The following is a 19,702-nucleotide window of genomic DNA, read 5'->3' as shown; positions in this document are numbered from 1 at the left end:
TGCTAAATGCCAAATAAAACACATGCAATGCATTTTACAGGACTGTCATTAGATGGAACATAGACGAGAAGAAATGACCCGTGCAAATTGTGTTTTTCGTGTGCGGTGCACAAAATCCTGAAATAGCCAAGAGATGAGATCGTCAAGAGACAGTCAAGAACAATTAATAAACATAAGGGTTGTTTTCTTCCATTTGAAATCCCAGCTGATCCAGACGGACAGGACTGACGTACATACCTTTCTTAAATGGTGCTGGAAGTTGGCAGACCTTCTAAACACCTATTTTTCTTGGCAAAAGCATATAACAGGAAAAGAGGAAAGTAATATGTGCCATTGAGACTTTTGATTTTCAAAATAATAAAGGTATAACCTGGTTGTGTATACATATAAATCTTGTTTCATTTATATTTGACTGACAGATTTTCAAGTTTATTATTTATGGTAAAACTGTGTAATCCAAATGAAGGAAAATGTTATATGCAATTAAAATACATAAAACTTTAGATAGAGACAGACAGATAGATAGACAGATAGACAGACAGACAGATAGATAGATAGATAGATAGATAGATAGATAGATAGATAGAGTTATATGTTCATCTAATGGTCAATAGGGGGCGACTACTATACCAGGATTTGTGGAAAGCAAAGCACCTTACATGTTTCCCTGATGGAGAGAAAGACGGAGGAGATGCTGCTGCTGAAAGCGTCCGTTTCTTCGGTGTTTTCATGGATTCTCTCGGCTCTGGGATAATTTAACAAATGCAAGACCTATTTTACTCTTGGAAGCCGTCAAAAGACTTGGAAACTGAGGCTGATGCGCTGGATGTGAGTTGATGTCGACATCAGAAGCGGGTCGCGCGCATTCCTTCGAGTATTCGCTGGAAGAATCAGCGCGAGCGTTTGTTTTCATTTAGATTTTGAGCGATCATGTTGCTGGATGCTGTTCATAGTGAAGAGCGGAAATAAAAAACGGACAGACGCGTAGAAGAGGCCTGTGTCCTGCTTTAATCGACATCCGTCGTCGCTTCTCCATCACTGAAGCATGGACAGGTAATAACGACGTTTTAAATTATAATTATAATCGCGTATGTACAAATTACGGTAGTCTTTCATCGCTAACATAACAATTCGGTTATTTAGGTGGGCGTGTACGGACGGTATTTTTCTCGTTATTTTTTTCACCTATAACAAAATGTAATGAAAGTTCTTATTATGGTTCTTACTAAATTATGGTAATAAATCATAAATAGTGATTTTGTCAATTTCTGACGTCTTTTATAGATTTATGAGTGAGCTTGTTTACATTTTTTTTAAGATCAATTTGTGGCATCTATCCAATTAATTGCGAATTTTTTATTTTATTTTTTTTTATTTTTTTTAATGTAAATGTTCAGCCTGAAAACTTCAATCGTCTCGCTGTTGTGTCACGGAGGCCCGTTAACCCTTTCGCGGGCCTAAATTAAAGTTTAGAAAACACATTTCTGGAAATATTATCTATTTTATTTACACTCACCTGTCAGAGTGAGCACTGTATTTCACAAAGTGCTCAAAATGTATGTTTTGTTGTGTCAGTTGACAATAAGCTATGTCTTGACTTTAGATATACCTGCTGAAAAAACAATAGAACCCTGCCCAAAACACAATAGAAAATGTAATGGTTTAAATGGTTATAATGGGAATTGTATTGGTTTTAATGGAAACTATAATGGTGTCTACTGGTATGTGATGGATTCTATTGGTGGGATGTTAAATCCTATTGGAAAAATGCCCAAAACACACTACAAAAAGGAATTCTGTAATGGTTTTACTGGAAAAAGCTAATGGTTTATAATGATATTTTAATGGAAACCATTGGAATTTCTGTGATGGTTTCTATTGGGCTTCTATTGTTTTTTTTGTTTGTTTTTTTAGCAGGGATGACTGTTAATAGATGTTGTAATGTTTATATTTTGTATTTTATATATAATTTACAATTTTGACGTATTTTCTAGATTGAGCGAGTTGGTTTGTTTTCATTTTTTTGTTTTATGACTAATATTATGGCGTCTATGCATAGTTTTATTGCAATTTCGCTTGATTTGTCTAAAAACTCGGACTGGAAACTGCGATCGATAATCTCTGAGTCATGACGTCATGGAGACTGTTTAACCCTCTCACAGGCCCAAGAAAACACATTTCTGGTAATTGTCTAGGCTACTTGTTTATCATAACGGTTCATTATGTAAGTTCTTTATACACCTCTGAAAACATAGTTATGTATATTATATTGCATTTCTGTCAACAGATATCGTCCGAAATATTACATGCTGCACCTTTAAATAAATTCATCCATCTGAGTGCTGTATTTCTAACATAGCAAGTGCTCAAAATCGACATTTTAAAGTAGGAGTTCAGCCAATATGGCCAATTCTGTCATTATTATTATGAGAGCTGGTTGTTTCATCTACTGCAGACCGAATTTTATCTGTAGATGGTTTATCTGCTGTAATAATGCTGTAATAAGCTAGCAGCCCTCTCTAACATTTTCCTTTGGCATCTGTAGATTAGAGGAACTTGTAAACCAGTGGATTTGGCGGCAGGATTTCTGGCTTCCTCCTGGCGTCACATGGAAAGACATCGCTGAGGGGACGGTGGATGGAGGTCGGCATCCCGTACCCCACGACCTGCTCATCTCCCTGCCCTTGGCCCTGGGTTTCATCGCACTGCGGTTTGTTTTTGAAAGGTGAATATCAGTATTACATCTATGTTCACCTTATAAGTGAGTTTTAACAGTAACAGGCACAAACTCTGATTGGTCCTTCAAGAATGGATGTTAGCGTATTATTACTGTAAACACTAGTGGATTGGGTTACTAATACACGGTTTGGTTTCTCCTAAGGGTTTTCTCTCCACTGCGCTTAGGACGCTTTCTAAGTTTAACCAGGATGTATTATTCAACAGTTTGCCTCTGAATGATTGAAATGAGGATATCAGGCTGTAGTTTAGTGTCAGTTCTGACAGAATGAAAGTGGAGCATTGTTTTCCCATGGTTTTGTTGACAATATTTCCTTGTAATAAAAACCACTGGTGCAGGCTGCTATTTTTACACTGTCGCCATTGTGTTTTTGCAGCAACTGGATATATATATGTATGTATGTATGTATGTATGTATGTATGTATGTATGTATGTGTGTGTGTGTGTGTGTTTTATAGAATTTTTACAGAATCTGCAAAATGTTAACTATTTTACCAAAATAAGAGGGATCATACAAAATGCATGTTATTGTTTATTTAATACTGACCTAAATGAGATATTTCACATAAAAGATGTTTACATATAGTCCACAAGAATAATAGTTGAATTCATAAAAATGACCCGTTCAAAAGTTTTCATTCCCTTGATTTTTAATACTGTGTTGTTACCTGAATGATCCACAGCTGTGTTTTTTTGTTTAGTGATAGTTGTTCACGAGTCCCTTGTTTGTTCTGACTCCCGAACAGTTAAACTGTCTGCTGAAAATCCTTCAGGTCCCACAAATTCTTTGATTTTCCAGCATTTTTGAGTATTTTAACCCTTTGCAACAATGACTGTATGATTTTGAGATCCATCTTTTCACACTGAGGACAATTGAGGGACTCATATGCAACTATTACAGAAGGTTCAAACGCTCAGTGATGCTCCAGAAGGAAAAACCATGCATTAAGAACCGGGGGGTGAAAACGTTTTGAATTTGAAGATCAGGGTAAATTGAACTTATTTTGTCTTCTGGGAAACATGTAAGTATCTTCTGTAGAGCAGTACTAAATGAAAAAAATATGATATTTAGGCAAAATAAGGAAAATGTAAACCTCTTAATTTTGTTCAAAAGTTTTCAACCCCTTTTTCCTTATGGAGATTATATATTTGCAGGGTTATGTTTATTATATCATACTTCAGTATATTATAATTAAAAAATATAGTGTCACTTATTTTTATGGTATATTATTTATTTATACTTAATATAATAATTTAAAATGCATTATTGTTATTATTATTATTAATATTAATATTTAATGCACAGTTCAGAGAAGCACTATTATGGACCAGTCAAATTCTTTGGTGGGCGGGGCTACATAGCATTATGCGTATCACCCAAACCTCCTGTCACATATCATATTAATTTCTGTCTTATTTCAGCTGGTTGTGAGATGAAATCTGACCTCTTGGCCGTTTATTCACACTTATATTACAGAGTCATGAAGTTACTCTGCTGGTCTGGAAAAGCGAGTCAAGTGCAGACCTGCCGTATATATATGTATCGCAGAAAGGGCGCAATTGCCTCCAGCTTACAACGCCAGCTGTTTCACACGTCACTCCCTTTCTTGATGTTAACTCATCACAAGCCGCCCAGTTCTCGCGCTTGATTAAAGATCTTGAGTTACAGATGGTGTTGGTTTCGGTCAGAAGCACGTGTGTGTTGAGTGTCTCGCCCTCGAGTGCCGGCGCGTTGAGTCACGTTTGTCGCTGTCTGTGTGTTACAGGGTTGTTGCTCTGCCGCTCAGCCAGCGGTTGGGCGTCCGGGACAGGGTTCGGGTGCGCCTCACGCCCGTCCCGAAGCTGGAGGCCTTTTACCTGCAGAAGAAGCAGCAGCCGTCACAGGTTAGTCACATGAGAGTCACATGAGCGCTGGCCGTCTGTGACGTGTGATTTAATACTGCTCATCAACACCAGCAATATGTGTAGTACAGCTGCTGAGCACAGAAACACCCTTTTTAATTAAACGGGACTGTTTACTTATTAATCATCTTATTACAATATTATTTAAAATTGTATCACATTTTTTACACTATTTTATTACAATATTAATAAAAATTCAAATACTATTGATTTATTTGTTTATTTAATTTGATTTGCAATGGATTCTGGGATTGCTTTCTCTCCTGGTGATACATTCATTGCATACTTAGATTTTTGGCCAAAATTAGGTTAATTTTCAAAAGCAGCATAATATATTCTAATATAATATTCAACATCTTTAATATAACGACAATAGTTTATAGTATTCTTTATATTTTTTTTGAATGATTAATGATTATGAAATATATAATATTACATTTTATGAAATCAAATACTTCCATGGTGCATTCATATTTTAAGTATTTTTGTAAAATTAATTTATATTTATATATGATATTATATTATATAAAACACACACACACATGTATGTATATATGTTATAAATATAAATATCCATAATATATTTTATAAATTTGGAAAAATAAATGAATCTATTATATTTAAAAATATATGTTTAAATATATATATATATATATATATATATATATATTTCATACACAAAAAATTACATTTTATAATGTAAAACCAATATATATTAGTTTTATAAAACTATATAGAGGGCCAAATTATTATTAAATGCCATTAAAATAACCATTTACTACATTACTAAATAGTTACAAAACATTAAAAAACATATCAGTAATTATTAAATCACCCAAAAAATTAATAAATTTCCTTTTTGTATTCCATTTTTCATTTAAAGCAAAATATTGTGACATTTCATTTTCAGGGTTAATTTTTCATTTTTAGGGTTATTATATTGCAGTTTATTTATACTATAAAATACAATATAATAGTTAGAAAATGTGCCTAAAAAACATAATATAATTTTTTTTTGACATACCAGCCAATTTTGACACATCAAGAAATTAGTTTCAAGATATAATACAAAGAAATCCTCATTTGTGTTTTCCCGTGTCTGTGTTTGTTTGTTCAGAGTGATTTGCTGGTTCTGGAGAAGCACTGCGGACTCTCTCAGCGTCAGATCCAGACCTGGCTGCGTCACCGCCGAAACCAGGACCGACCCGGAAACACCAGGAAGTTCTGTGAAGCCTCGTAAGCCGCTAAAGTCTGCTAAAAATAACCCACAGCAGACGTCTGTGATTGATTGTGTTTGCATTTGATTAACACGAGCTTTCCTGTGTGCTTTCTCAGGTGGAGGTTTGTGTTTTATCTCATTGTGTTCTCAGCTGGTCTCGTCTCGCTCATTAGCGTGAGTATCTCCATAATGCTGGGGTTTCTCAGTTCTCTCCTCAGCATCGTGCTCACGTTTGGAAATAAATGTAATCAAATATTGAGACGTTCTCAGGAAAAGAGTTGCCATTTGTGCCTGACAATTTTAGAAAATGTTTTTATTTTTACCATTTCATTTAATATTATTTTAATAATAATAATAATAATAATATATTTGTGTGATTATAATATTTGGCTTAAATATGTATTTTATTTAAAATAAAATAAAACATTTATAGAAATAAAATAAAAGTAAATATAAATGTAATAAAAATAGACTTTAAAGATTAATATTATCTATTATATTTTAATACACACAAACTTAGTTCTATTATGAATAAATAATTGGTACTTGTTATTCCAAAGTAAGTAATTTGTAAATATTAGACAATGTTTATATAATGTTTTAATAATAGATTTACATTATTTCTTAATAATGTCTAATATATTTAATACACAATTAGTGGTCCTATAATAAATAACAAATTATTGCATTTTACTCCAAAGTATAAAAGATAATAATAATAATAATTATTATTATTTGTTTTATGTAATTTTTGCTTAAATGTTTTTAATAAAATATTTATTATTTATATATAATAAATTAATTTAATAAAAGTAGATTTATATTCATTCTTAATATCTAATACACTTAATACACAAATATTTGCAGTCTATGTTTAACACAAAATTACAAAAAGATATATATATATATATATATATATATATATATATATATATATATATATATATATATATATATATATAAAATGGTAACACTTTACAATAAGGTTCATTAGTTAACTACATTAGTTAACATTAACTAATAATAAACTGCACTTATACAGCGTTTATTGATCTTTGTTAATATTAATTTCAACATTTACTAATACATTATTAAAATCTTGTTAACATTAGTTAATGCACTGTGAACTAACATGAACTAACATGAACATCTGTATTTTTATTAACTAATGTTAGTGAAGATTAGTAAATACAGTAACAAATGTATTGCTCATGGTTAGTTCATGTTAGTTAATACATTAACTAATGTTTAACTAATGAACCTTATTGTAAAGTGTTACCTATAAAATTTATTTAAAATAAAATATTTCTAAGTAAATAAGAAAATAAATAAAAAATAGTAATAATATCTAATACACTTTTCAGTAATACACTAAAATGAACAGTCCTATATAAAACAAAACATTTGGTGCATGTTACACTAAAATAAAAATAAAGTATTTGATAATATTTTTGATTTAGATATCTAATACACTTCATACACAAAAGTTAGTGGTCATATAATGAATGAAAAATGGGTGCATGTTACTCCAAAGTAAAAAACAAAAACAGAATATTTTCTGCATCAAAACTTGTGCGCTCAAACATATACATTCACATGTTTTGTCAAATGGTGTTTTTCAGACTCCGTGGTTTTGGGATCATCGGGAATGCTGGCGCGGATACCCAAGACAGGTCCGTAACAAACCCAAACGACTCTCCACACACATTCGCTTCCTGCTGAACAATCCCAGGAACTTGAGATTAGGCAGAAATCGGAGGAACTAGTGAGCGCCGCACCCCACGATCTGATCAAAACAGTCAAGACTTATCTCACGAGAGCCAGAATCATCTGCGAAATATTACAATAAAAACTGTTCAGAAACTAGTGAATTTTAGGGATGAAATGTTTCTGTTAACTAGATATTTGTACCTTTTTACCTTTCACTTGAATATTGGTGTTTTAATTCTGAAATAAGAGACATAAAATCCATAGTTGTGCTTCTCCAGATGATATTATTTGTGATTTGGTCTGCAGGCCGTAGCAGAAGCTCAGTACTGGTATTACATCGTGGAGTTGTCCTTCTACCTCTCGCTTCTGCTCTGCGTATCGGTGGACATAAAGCGCAAAGTAAGTTTCCTGAAATTTTGTGAAATTTCCTTCGAAAGATCTTAAAATCGATGAATTGTGCGAATGTGTTTGTTTTGGCTTGTGTAGGACTTCAAAGAGCAGATCATTCACCACATCGCCACCATTTTCCTCATCGCGTTCTCTTACTGTGCGAACTACGTGCGCGTGGGAACCCTGGTGATGCTCGTCCACGACTCTTCTGACTTCCTGTTGGAGGTAAATCTCAGAATCTGATTGGCCGCTCTGTCAGCTTCCATTATGACCTCAGGACCTCAGGATTTACACTGATGTAGGGCCTTATGAAATAAGTAAAATTCTGTTTGAATTTTCCCAAATTGTCCCCCCTCCCCCCAAATTCCGTAATTTGTCTGGATTCTGTTTTTTTGGTCTCAATCTTTCTGGACTCTGTTTTAACAGTTAATTTACATTTTTGTAATGAAAAACCATGTATGATTAATTGAAATCATGAAACTTACAGAATTTAAGAACAACTTAACAATTTAACAAAATTTACATTTTTAGAGCCCTATGAAATATGTTATTTTTTTCTCAAATTATGTTTATTTTTACCAGTTTATTTTCCTTTTTTTTTTTTCATTCCATTTTAATGGTTTAATAAAATTTTAATAATCAAAAAGGATGTCTAATTAAGTGAATTCATAAAAACAATTGAATACATTTTTATATAAAGAATTAATAATAATAGGGCTCGATGAAATTATGTGTTGTGTATTTAAATTTTTCTGGTAAACAAATGAAGGCATAACACATTAATTTCATTTATTCTTTAATCAAATGAAATGTAAAACTTTTCTTTTTTTGGCAAAGTGCTGCACAACAGAGGATTATTGTTCAAATTAAAACATGGAAGACAAATTGTGATTTATTCCTTAAATAAGTTTTAATATGAATAAAACAACAATTTTATGGTCCTGTTAACTATCTAGTCCACATAATCGAGTTCATTGCAGAAGTTTTTAACACATCAATACTGAAAAACAGGATTCTGAGAGTATTTATTTTATAAATTGTTTCATGTTCTTTTTGCTTAAGGGGTTAATAAATACCAGAAAACACATTATTTATGTAGTGTATGATAGTATACATAGCAAGCACATCTTATTGAAACTGAATAAAGCACATAAATGACTTCGACTTACAAAAGTCAATATATAAAGGAATAATAAAGATATATAAAGAAATAACTAATGTTTTGTTTTTGCTTGATTTGCAGTCTGCTAAAATGTTCAATTATGCTGGATGGAGAAAGACCTGTGATGCCTTGTTTGTCGTTTTCGCTGCCGTGTTCCTGGTAACTCGCCTTGTGGTTTTCCCATGCAGGTAAGAACTTCATTTTTCATTTCATGCTGATTTCAAATCATTTTGAATGGGTTCTTCTTAAATCTAAGACTTTCAGACGGCTAATATCTTTCTACGATTTATTAACCATATTTTAATTAATTTCCAGAATCGTCTACACAGCTGTGGTGGATTCGTTGGACGTCTTTCCTCCGTACTCTGGTTATTATTTCTTGAACGGCCTGTTGCTGGTTCTTCAAGCTCTTCACATCTTCTGGGCTTGGCTGATTCTTCGGATGGTTCACAAATTTGTCTTTTTAGGCAAAGTGAGTATCTTAAATTGTAAGTTTATAAATGAGGCTATCCCTCAATTTTCTAACAAACGTGTTGTTAAGGTGGAACGTGATGAACGGAGCGATGAAGAGAGTGAGGCTGAGGAAGAAGAAGACGAAGGTGGAGAAGAAGAACACAGCTGGGAGCAGAAAAAGGGTGCCCTTAACTCTAAATTGGCATCGTTGGCCAATAACTGTGTTCTGAACAATTTAACGAATCAGAGGCGAAAAATGAATAGCAGAATGCCGAAAGCCAGATAGTAATGCTACTTAATGTATTTAAATTTAAATCATCTCCAACTTTCTTGGCTTATCTTGTTTGTCAAGTTCCTACTGTAATTTCAGACCGCTGATGTTTTGTTTTAGTGAAAACATAATGCGTAGTCAGTATATTGCGTAAAACAACAAATACTACTAGTTTGTATTATTACATTACCATTTGAGTATATTGGAAATAGGTTCAACTTGAATTAACTTGTTTAAAGTTAGTCTAATTAATTATAGTACATTGGCTGAGTAGCACTTAAACTCAGATTAAAAAGTTTGCATACATAAAAATGGTTCATAAACAGACATCTTAGTATTTAATTGTTGAATTGTTGATTAGTTTACTAATTCTGCAACTGTTCATTATGGAACAGTGAGATAAAAAAAAAAGAGTCAGCTCTCCTGACCAGAGAGACCCACAACATTGAGATGCGTTCTTTTTAAATACTTTTGTATTTGTATAGGTATTCTTCTAAGTTGTGTGGAAATGTGTGAATTTTCTGCAGTGGCTTTTGTTTTCAAAATGGGCATTGGTGGACCACTGGGAAAGACTTACGGCGTCATCTAGTGGTGAAATGTCCGCTTGTCTTAGTGATTCTGCTACTGAAAGATTTTGTTGCAAGAAACTACTGGAGTTTGTTGTGGTTTCGTTAGATGGCACTTTGGTTGTGCATTGCCTTACCAAATGAGAAATCAAGTCAAGTCAAGTCAAGTCACCTTTATTTATATAGCGCTTTTACAATACAGATTGTGTCAAAGCACTTAACAGTATCAAATTAGAGGATAGAGTGTCAGTAATGTATAATGATAAGATTAAACACTCAATTTTCAATTTTCAGTTAAAGGCATTTCATTATTGAATTCAGAGATGTCATTGTCTAGCTCAGTTTAGTTTAAATAGTATCTGTGCTATCAGATTGGCGATAATAGCTAGAAATGAAGTGTCCCCAACTGAGCAAGCCAGAAGCGACAGCGGCAAGGAACCAAAACTCCCTCTGTGACAGAATGAAGAACAAAACCTTGGGAGAAACCAGGCTCAGTCGGGGGGCCAGTTCTCCTCTGACCAGACGAAACCCGCAGTTCAAAAGTCGGAAATTAATCAGATAATTTCTCACTGGAGCATGTGCCTCGAAATCTTAAAAGTCAAAGGGGGTTGTTGAATTTAAGGATGCCTATGTAGGCCCCTTGATGTATTGAATCTGCTCCAAGGGCAAAGTGTTTTTGTTGTTCTAGATGGTTCTAGAAAGTTTATTTGCACAGTAGCCATAACTGACCTTTTCGTTCTAAAGCTGTGCATGTCATTCACTGTTTAACTTATGTTTTAAAAAAAAACCTGTGATTGTTTTTGTATGAATTTTCCTCTTTTTTTTTTATTTTTATTGGGATTTACCATGTACTGAGTTTATTAACGCAACATTTTGTAGCTGTTATATTACTTGTAACAATGACAGAAGAGGGATATATTCTTATAATCTTAAATACTGTTAATGTTGCATACTTGATTCGACATTTTTCTCTGTGACCTTCTGAATAACAATAAAAATGTTTTAGAATATGATTATCCTATTGCTGAACAAAATGTTCCTGGATTGGTAGAATACTTGTCCTCTGACTTAAAAAAGGAATAGTGTTGACATTATAGCTTTAGAAAGGATTGACATGCATTGTGATACAACCTCTTATGGGGACAGGACAGGGTATTTTATCATCAACTTCCAAGCAAGTGTCAATGTATGGGTCCAGTAGAATCATGTTTGGATATGTTTTGTTTATCTTCCTCTCGCTTAGTATGTAAATCTGCCCGTTAACTGTGGCACAGCCTGTGAAGAATTTGTTGTCCAGACAGTCCTCTTGAAGAACGGTCCACTCGTCCGTGTCAATGTCTAAGCGCAGAGCCTGTCCTCCCAGTAGATAGAGGGCACCATTGAGCTCAGTTGCAAGAAGATCGTAACTGGAAAAGAAGTACACATGTATATCCAATAAGAATTCACTTTGGTTTATCAAAGTGTACAGAACTGATACAAAACAATTTGTGGTGGCATCTTTGAAAAGTATTGCCTTAAAAAGGGTGGACAACATTGGCTCTTGAGTATAGCTCCAACCCTAATCAATCACACCTGTGCAATTTTCAAATAATTCTGTTAGGTGTTTTAGATGTGTTTAGGGTTGGAGGTAAAATCTGGATGCCAGTTGACCTTGAGGGCAAGACTTGCCCAAGCCTTGCTTAGAACAAGTTAGACACAACTGTGTCTACTCACCGTGGGAATGGAGAATAGGACACCACATCCCATTGATCAACCTCTGGCCTGTACCTCTGAATCCCACTGTAAACATCCCCATTCTCATCTAGACCACAGGCCACGTAAATACTAGTCCCCAAAGTGACAATGGCTGCTCTTTCCACAGCCTGCACCATGGGGCTGACGGGGTCCCATTCCTCGGCTCCCAAAACTAGCCTCTCGACGTCGGCCACAGGCCCCTCATCCATGCTACCGCCAAACACAAACAGCTGGAACTCCAGAGCCGCTGAGCAGTGGCTGTGTCTGGACTTCTGCATTGTCGGGCCATCCACCCATCGCTTGTTGCCATGCTCGTAAATGCTCACCCAGTCCACACTATACCATAACACATCCCGGAAGTAGCCTCCAGTCACTACTATGTTGTCCCCTTAGAGCAAGAAATAATATTTTAGATGGTGTGGACAGTTAGACAACAAAGGCAAAATGGAGATCTACTTTCATGCAAAGGTCAACTCCTATCCTAATCAGATACACCTGAACAAGCTCATTAAAGGGGCTTACACACTATGGTGTTCTAAGAACTCAGTTCAAGGAATATATTGGAGCACTGAATGTAGATCTCCTGAAACAGGATTTGGCAGTCCGGACTTAAAAGTTTTGTTTTGTAAAAGGCATGTACCATCTGATCGAGCATGTTCCAGGTAGGGAACTGCGTAGTTCTACGAACTAGCCAGCAGGGTCGTTCCTAGAGAACCAATTTTCCCCTCAGGCCATTTTCCTGGTTGCATTCGCAATGGCAGCAGGAACTCGGAAGCGACCGTCAGCGACGTCTTTATTCATGGCATTTACAAACATCAACAACCGGTGAATGTGATGTGACTGGATTGAATGTGAACATGATCTAAGCTGTTTTTGTTGTGTGTAGTGGTATCGTGATAACAGAGATTTGATATAAACGCACAATTTACGCGATAGAAAGAGCATGAAAATCATACAAAATCTCATGACATCTTGCAGTGTTATCATTGAGGCTGAGAAAAGAACACAACGTCGAAGACAACAGGTAAATGCCATTATCGCTTTTTTCCATGTTCATGGAGTAAATATTTTTGCATGGCTTTTTAAAAATGCCGAGTAGCCGGTGTTTCGTATGCGTTTGGCTAATCAGCATACACTTACATCACTGGTAGTTCCTATAGAACTGTTGTAGACCCTACTCTGAAGTAGGAACCAATTTAGTTCCAATTTTAGTTCCTAGACCCAAATACATTACTAGTTTCTGCGGTGCAAACATACCAAAAAGATGGTACTTCTGCCAATAGTTCTAGGAACTATGAAGAGGTTCCTCTGGTGCAAAAGCGCCTTATGCTAACATGTTGTGGAAGGTTAAAATGTATAGGATCAGATGAGGTTGTTACCTACTGCAGCCACGGAGTACTGTGTGAGACACTTCTTTTGCAGGGGTGGGTGGGATTGCCACCTTCCACTGTAGGGGTGAAACTGATACAGCAGCTGCGTTTCTTGCTCATGTGGTCCACCGAGAACAAACAGGGTTTCTCCTGAGCGAGTTCTAGGCATGGACCTGCCCATAGTCCAACTGCTGGGCAAGTTATCGTTCAATCTACAAATGAGCTTAGCACGTGGGTCTGAACTGTTTATCTTGGTCAGAAGATCAGTAATGTAGGGTAGACTTAAGCACTCGGGCCTAACCAGACCCACCAGTTCCATGAAGTCCTGTTCCCGACTTGGGTCAAATGTTGCCCAGCGAAGGGCCACATCAAGAGCCAAGTCTTCCTTGGGAATGCTTAAGTTGTCACTAGCAAGGAGGTCAGCAATGCTTTCCTTCGGAAGGAACATAAAGTCCTGCTCAGAGGCTAAGGCAGGTAGGTGTGTCAAGACTACATCCCTTGCTGCTGCGTAGAGGTCCAGACAGCCAAGCTGCCAAGCATAGGCCATCATTCCCAAGCAGTTACTAAGATGCAATTGTCTTTCCAAGAACTTGCAGCAGAGTAACCGAGCCCTGTCCAACTGGAGGAAGTCTGCAGCCTCCAGAATGTCAAGGACATTCTTGCAGTCTATGTTCAGCTTCAAGTTCTTTGTAAACTCCATTAGTGTGTGGAACTGCTGCAGTCCAACTCCCTTAATCTCAATGTGCTTCCTGGTGCTCTCCCGACCACCGCCAAAAAACAAGGCTCGGAAGTAGGGACTCAGATGGGCCAGTTGCTCACGGTTCACAAAGAACAACTCCCCCTCCACTTGGAGCACTGTGTCAAGAGTGACATTGACGGCATCCTGATCTTCCTCAACTAAATCTTTCTCGATTCCTAAGCTCTGGTCAAAAGTACCTATATCTTGCTTTGCACAAGCCATGACTGTGCGCTCCCCCTCCCAACACTCACTTCTCTGCTGAAGTGTGTCATGTGACAAATATATCCTTGCTCTAGCCTGTCACTCACTCTCCATGGGAATGGGGTCAGCAAGCAAATAAAAACAAGGGCTAAATATACCACAGTTAAAGTGCTAGAGAGACCCAATTTCAAAAAGCACACATAAAAGCTTTTGTGAATATTTAGGGCAGTATCTTTGAAGGATTGTTGAGTTCTATATGGCTGGCATTATTCTAAACATCAGGGCTTGTAATGTGTATGTATGCAAATTTTGTTAAGTCAATACCACAACAAACCACCAGGGGTAGATATTGGACAGCTAAACATCTTTAACCCATATGTAGTGTATTGTAATTTGGGATATTCTGATGAACTTTTTTTGTGGTAATTATCTATATAATAGCTCAAGAGATTAATGACTTCACTTGAGAAACCACTGTGTAGAGTTTCTTGTTACAAAATACAAACAACTGCCATTTTGTCATATGATCTTGTCACACTTTTTTAATTTTTTTTTTAAGATTTGCAACCTCTGTATTGTCAACTGGCTCTTAAAGCCAGACAAGTCATTCAAACAATTGCACAAGGGTAGACTACAGTCTGGGTGTATCCTTGCATTCATTTATTTAATTGCAATTTGCAATGTTTGAATACAAGAATAAGGAAATTTGAAATTCAAATGTTTGACTTGCAGTATATATGCACAAGCAAAGTAAATAGTTAAAAAAAAGTAAATATTGCAAAGGATTATGGTTTAATGTTGTTCTGTTCTCTCCCTCTTGCAGAAGTAGGGGGCATCTAAGTTTACGTTCTGTTGGTGAAGCATCTAAGTTTAAGTTCTGTGTACATCTCAGAACTTGACTTGTCACTCCTATACATCCAGAGCATTGCAAAATCTTGGCTTTGGTTTTGTGTTTGTGGTCCAACTTCCTTAATCCTGATACGCGTCTTGGTGCTGGCCTGACCACTGCCAAAAACCAAGGCTTGGAAGTAGGGACTCAGCTGGGCCAAATGCCCATGGTTCACAAACAACAACTCTCTCTCCACCTGGAGCACTATGTCAGGTGTGACGTAGACACCATCCTGATCTTTCTTGACAAAATCTTTCTCTGTGCCTAAGCTGAGGTCATAAGTACCTACTTCCTGCTGAATAAAAATCATTTGTTGTCTCAAACCCATTGAAAATGAAATGGGTTTTCAAAAGACTGCATTCCTCCCCGTCGGGGAATCGAACCCCGGTCTCCCGCGTGACAGGCGGGGATACTTACCACTATACTAACGAGGAGTGAGCTGAACATATGGCCAGTAGATGGCATCATATACTATTACACTTGAGTTTACATAACATTAGAATTTTTTTTAAAAAGTTTTTTGTAACTCAATTAGTGTGTGGAACTGCTGTGGTCCAAGGCCTTTAATCTCAACATGCTTCCTGGTGTTCTGCTGACCACCACCAAAAAAAAAGGCTCAGAAGTAGGGACTCAGCTGGGCCAAATGCTCACGGTTCATAAAAACAACTCTCCCTCCATCTGGAGCACTATATCAGGAGCAATAACGACAGAAACCTGATCCTCCTCAACTAAATCTTTTTCAGTTCCTAAGCTCTGGTCCAACTTCTTGTTTTGTCCAAGTCAATACCACAACAAACCACAAGGGGTAGATGTTGGACAACTGAACATGTCTAACCTATATGTAGGGTATATTACTTTGGGAGTTTTATTGCTTTTGAGAATTGTGTGGTATGATCTTGTCATATATTGAAATTTGAAGATCAAATGTTTGACTTTCAGTATAACTGTGTAAAAAGTTATGGTTGGCTGTTCATATTGCAAAGGATTATGGTTAAATTACCCTTCTCCATCCCCAACTCCTCTTGTCAGTCAGGATTCAGCCTTCTTTTATGATATAAAATGTCTCAGTTACGTATTTAAGTAAGTGAGTGAGTGAAATGACGTGTGGCCAAGTATGATGACCCATACTTGGAATTCTTGTTCTGCATTTAACCCATCCAAGTGCACACACACACAGTAGTGAACACACACCCAGAGCAGTGGGCAGCCAATGCTGCGCCACCCGGGGAACAGTTGGGGATTTTGGTGCCTTGCTCAAGGATCTCACCTCAGTCATGGTATTGAGGGTGAAGAGAGTGCTGGTTACTCACTCCCCACCGACAATTCCCACCAGACCCGTGACCTCAAACCCGTAACTTTCGGGTTATAAGTCCAATTCTCTATCCATTAGGCCACTACTGCCCTAAATGTATAAACGTATCTGCAATAAATGTATTGCAGTACATTTATGTTGGTTCTGTTTTGTTTACCCTGGGGGGTTATTGCTGCTCTCCCTGCTCTTATCAATGCTTGGCTGCATGTATGTGCAGGGAATTCTTGCCCAGAGCAGAGCCGTACCGTCAATCCAAAACTCTATGCTAATTGTCAGTCATCTTTGACTTTAATGGTCCTGATGTACCTACTTCTTGCTTGATTAAAAAAAAGTCTCAAACCCATTGAAAATGAAATGGGTTTTCAAAAGAAAGCTATTCTCCCCGTCGGGGAATCGAACCCCGGTCTCCCGCGTGACAGGCGGGGATACTTACCACTATACTAACGAGGAGTGAGCCGGGCTTGCAACCAGTAGATGGCATCATAAACTTATACTTGATTGCTCACAACAGTGACTGGACTGACTTAACCTTTTTTTTACAAATCTGGTTATCATGGTTTTTATAGTAATATAGAGGTCATTGAAGTACAATGTAAAAACTACAGTTTGTGTATGACAATCTCTTAATACCATTGTATTTTTTAGAAGCATACAGTGGGTACGGAAAGTATTCAGACCCCCTTAAATTTTTCACTCTTTGTTATATTGCAGCCATTTGCTAAAATTATTTAAGTTCATTTTTTTCCCTCATTAATGTACACACAGCACCCCTTATTGACAGAAAAACACAGAATTGTTGACATTTTTGCAGATTTATTAAAAAAGAAAAACTGAAATATCACATGGTCCTAAGTATTCAGACCCTTTGCTCAGTATTTAGTAGAAGCACCCTTTTGATCTAATACAGCCATGAGTCTTTTTGGGAAAGATGCAACAAGTTTTTCACACCTGGATTTGGGGATCCTCTGCCATTCCTCCTTGCAGATCCTCTCCAGTTCTGTCAGGTTGGATGGTAAACGTTGGTGGACAGCCATTTTAGGTCTCTCCAGAGATGCTCAATTGGGTTTAAGTCAGGGCTCTGGCTGGGCCATTCAAGAACAGTCACGGAGTTGTTGTGAAGCCACTCCTTCGTTATTTTAGCTGTGTGCTTAGGGTCATTGTCTTGTTGGAAGGTAAACCTTCGCCCAGTCTGAGGTCCTGAGCACTCTGGAGAAGGTTTTCGTCCAGGATATCCCTGTACTTGGCCGCATTCATCTTTCCCTCGATTGCAACCAGTCGTCCTGTCCCTGCAGCTGAAAACACCCCACAGCATGATGCTGCCACCACCATGCTTCACTGTTGGGACTGTATTGGACAGGTGATGAGCAGTGCCTGGTTTTCTCCACACATACCGCTTAGAATTAAGGCCAAAGTTCTATCTTGGTCTCATCAGACCAGAGAATCTTATTCAGGTGTTTTTTAGCAAACTCCATGCGGGCTTTCATGCGTCTTGCACTGAGGAGAGGCTTCCGTCGGGCCACTCTGCCATAAAGCCCCGACTGGTGGAGGGCTGCAGTGATGGTTGACTTTCTACAACTTTCTCCCATCTCCCGACTGCATCTCTGGAGCTCAGCCACAGTGATCTTTGGGTTCTTCTTTACCTCTCTCACCAAGGCTCTTCTCCCCCGATAGCTCAGTTTGGCCAGACGGCCAGCTCGAGGAAGGGTTCTGGTCGTCCCAAACGTCTTTTGAAAATTTTTTGTATTTTTTTGTAACCTTGGCCAGATCTGTGCCTTGCCACAATTCTGTCTCTGAGCTCTTCAGGCAGTTCCTTTGACCTCATGATTCTCATTTGCTCTGACATGCACTGTGAGCTGTAAGGTCTTATATAGACAGGTGTGTGGCTTTCCTAATCAAGTCCAATCAGTATAATCAAACACAGCTGGACTCAAATGAAGGTGTAGAACCATCTCAAGGATGATCAGAAGAAATGGACAGCACCTGAGTTAAATATGAGTGACACAGCAAAGGGTCTGAATACTTAGGACCATGTGATATTTCAGTTTTTCTTTTTTAATAAATCTGCAAAAATGTCAACAATTCTGTGTTTTTCTGTCAATATGGGGTGCTGTGTGTACATTAATGAGGAAAAAAAATGAACTTAAATGATTTTAGCAAATGGCTGCAATATAACAAAGAGTGAAAAATTTAAGGGGGTCTGAATACTTTCCGTACCCACTGTATATGCACTCTGATTATGGATCCATTACTAATGAATGAAACTATATCCATTTGGAGACTTCATTGAAGCTTTTTATAAGCAATTTATTTCACACACCACTGAAACAATACATTCATAAATCACTCAGCAAACCCTTATGTGCTGTTGCATTTAAGACCAAACTCCTCCATGTTCACATTCTCCACACATCAAATCCCCCAAGACGAGAAAAGAATATAAAATGCTGAAATGAAATACCAAAACTGCATCACCTAGTGTAAACAGGACGCTTAGTCTTCCTGTACCTGTCAGAACACCTATAGATTTTTTAACATACTCAATAAAAAGAGCCTTCCAGCATTTTTAACTCAAAACTAGGCTATAGGAGCAGGACACATAATTTATATAAAAATATATGCATTCTGCATCCACTTCAAGCAATGCAGCTAGTTCTGTAATTTCATTCATTTCCAGTTTCTAATTATGTTTGGCACTGTCTTAAGTGTGCAACAGAGACCAAGACAACACAGTTTTTTCCTTCACTCGAATATATACAAATATTCAAATTACAATGCATATATTTATGAGACCCGCTGAGACACTCGACCACATTCAGTAGCTTCACCACATAAAATACCTACAATTGTTGCAGCATTTCGGGCTCCATTCAAAACTACTGCTCATTCAGTTTCTACTGCATACTGAACTGGTTCTAGTGGGAATTAGAGTTAATAAAGGGATAGTTCACCAAAAAATGAAAATTAAGAATGAAATAAGAAAGAATGTTGGTAACGAAACAGTTGACGGTAGCCATTGACTTCCATAGTATTTTGTTCCATACTATACT

General features: G+C 36.9%; 2 protein-coding genes and 2 non-coding genes across 4 annotated transcripts; 1 reads left to right on the top strand and 3 right to left on the bottom strand.

Moving 5' to 3' along the window:
• Positions 1 to 629: 629 nt before the first annotated feature.
• Positions 630 to 11,423, top strand: cers4a (ceramide synthase 4a). Its single transcript, XM_058762170.1, has 11 exons — positions 630 to 1,053; positions 2,546 to 2,725; positions 4,504 to 4,621; positions 5,757 to 5,875; positions 5,975 to 6,032; positions 7,481 to 7,531; positions 7,875 to 7,967; positions 8,055 to 8,183; positions 9,202 to 9,308; positions 9,436 to 9,592; positions 9,662 to 11,423. The coding sequence occupies exons 1-11, from the start codon at positions 1,046 to 1,048 to the stop codon at positions 9,857 to 9,859; spliced, it is 1,218 nt and encodes a 405-aa protein (XP_058618153.1). The 5' UTR covers positions 630 to 1,045; the 3' UTR covers positions 9,860 to 11,423.
• An 86-nt stretch (positions 11,424 to 11,509) lies between these two features.
• LOC131531428 (kelch-like protein 23) lies at positions 11,510 to 15,104 on the bottom strand. The gene is made up of 3 exons (XM_058762169.1): positions 13,524 to 15,104; positions 12,124 to 12,532; positions 11,510 to 11,816 (listed from the first exon to the last, which is right to left on the bottom strand). The coding sequence occupies exons 1-3, from the start codon at positions 14,473 to 14,475 to the stop codon at positions 11,510 to 11,512; spliced, it is 1,668 nt and encodes a 555-aa protein (XP_058618152.1). The 5' UTR covers positions 14,476 to 15,104.
• Positions 15,105 to 15,705: 601 nt separating this feature from the next.
• Positions 15,706 to 15,777, bottom strand: trnad-guc (transfer RNA aspartic acid (anticodon GUC)). Its single transcript has one exon. It is a non-coding gene; the product is annotated as a tRNA-Asp (tRNA).
• A 1,256-nt stretch (positions 15,778 to 17,033) lies between these two features.
• trnad-guc (transfer RNA aspartic acid (anticodon GUC)) lies at positions 17,034 to 17,105 on the bottom strand. The gene has a single exon. It is a non-coding gene; the product is annotated as a tRNA-Asp (tRNA).
• Positions 17,106 to 19,702: the final 2,597 nt, after the last annotated feature.

This window comes from Onychostoma macrolepis, chromosome 22, assembly GCF_012432095.1.
Source record: "Onychostoma macrolepis isolate SWU-2019 chromosome 22, ASM1243209v1, whole genome shotgun sequence".
Lineage (NCBI taxonomy): Eukaryota > Metazoa > Chordata > Actinopteri > Cypriniformes > Cyprinidae > Onychostoma > Onychostoma macrolepis.
The sequence above is the reverse complement of the archived record's forward strand: the minus strand, read 5'-3'. Positions and strand labels throughout refer to the sequence as shown.

Coding starts and splice junctions, on each gene's coding strand:
- cers4a (XM_058762170.1), top strand. Junction 5,876..5,974: donor AGGAAGTTCTGTGAAGCCTC/GTAAGCCGCTAA, acceptor GTGCTTTCTCAG/GTGGAGGTTTGTGTTTTATC. Junction 6,033..7,480: donor GTCTCGTCTCGCTCATTAGC/GTGAGTATCTCC, acceptor GGTGTTTTTCAG/ACTCCGTGGTTTTGGGATCA.
- LOC131531428 (XM_058762169.1), bottom strand. CDS start 14,475: ATGGCTTGTGCAAAGCAAGATATAGGTACTTTTGACCAGAGCTTAGGA. Junction 12,533..13,523: donor GTACTCCGTGGCTGCAGTAG/GTAACAACCTCA, acceptor TCTTGCTCTAAG/GGGACAACATAGTAGTGACT. Junction 11,817..12,123: donor TCCTATTCTCCATTCCCACG/GTGAGTAGACAC, acceptor CTTCTTTTCCAG/TTACGATCTTCTTGCAACTG.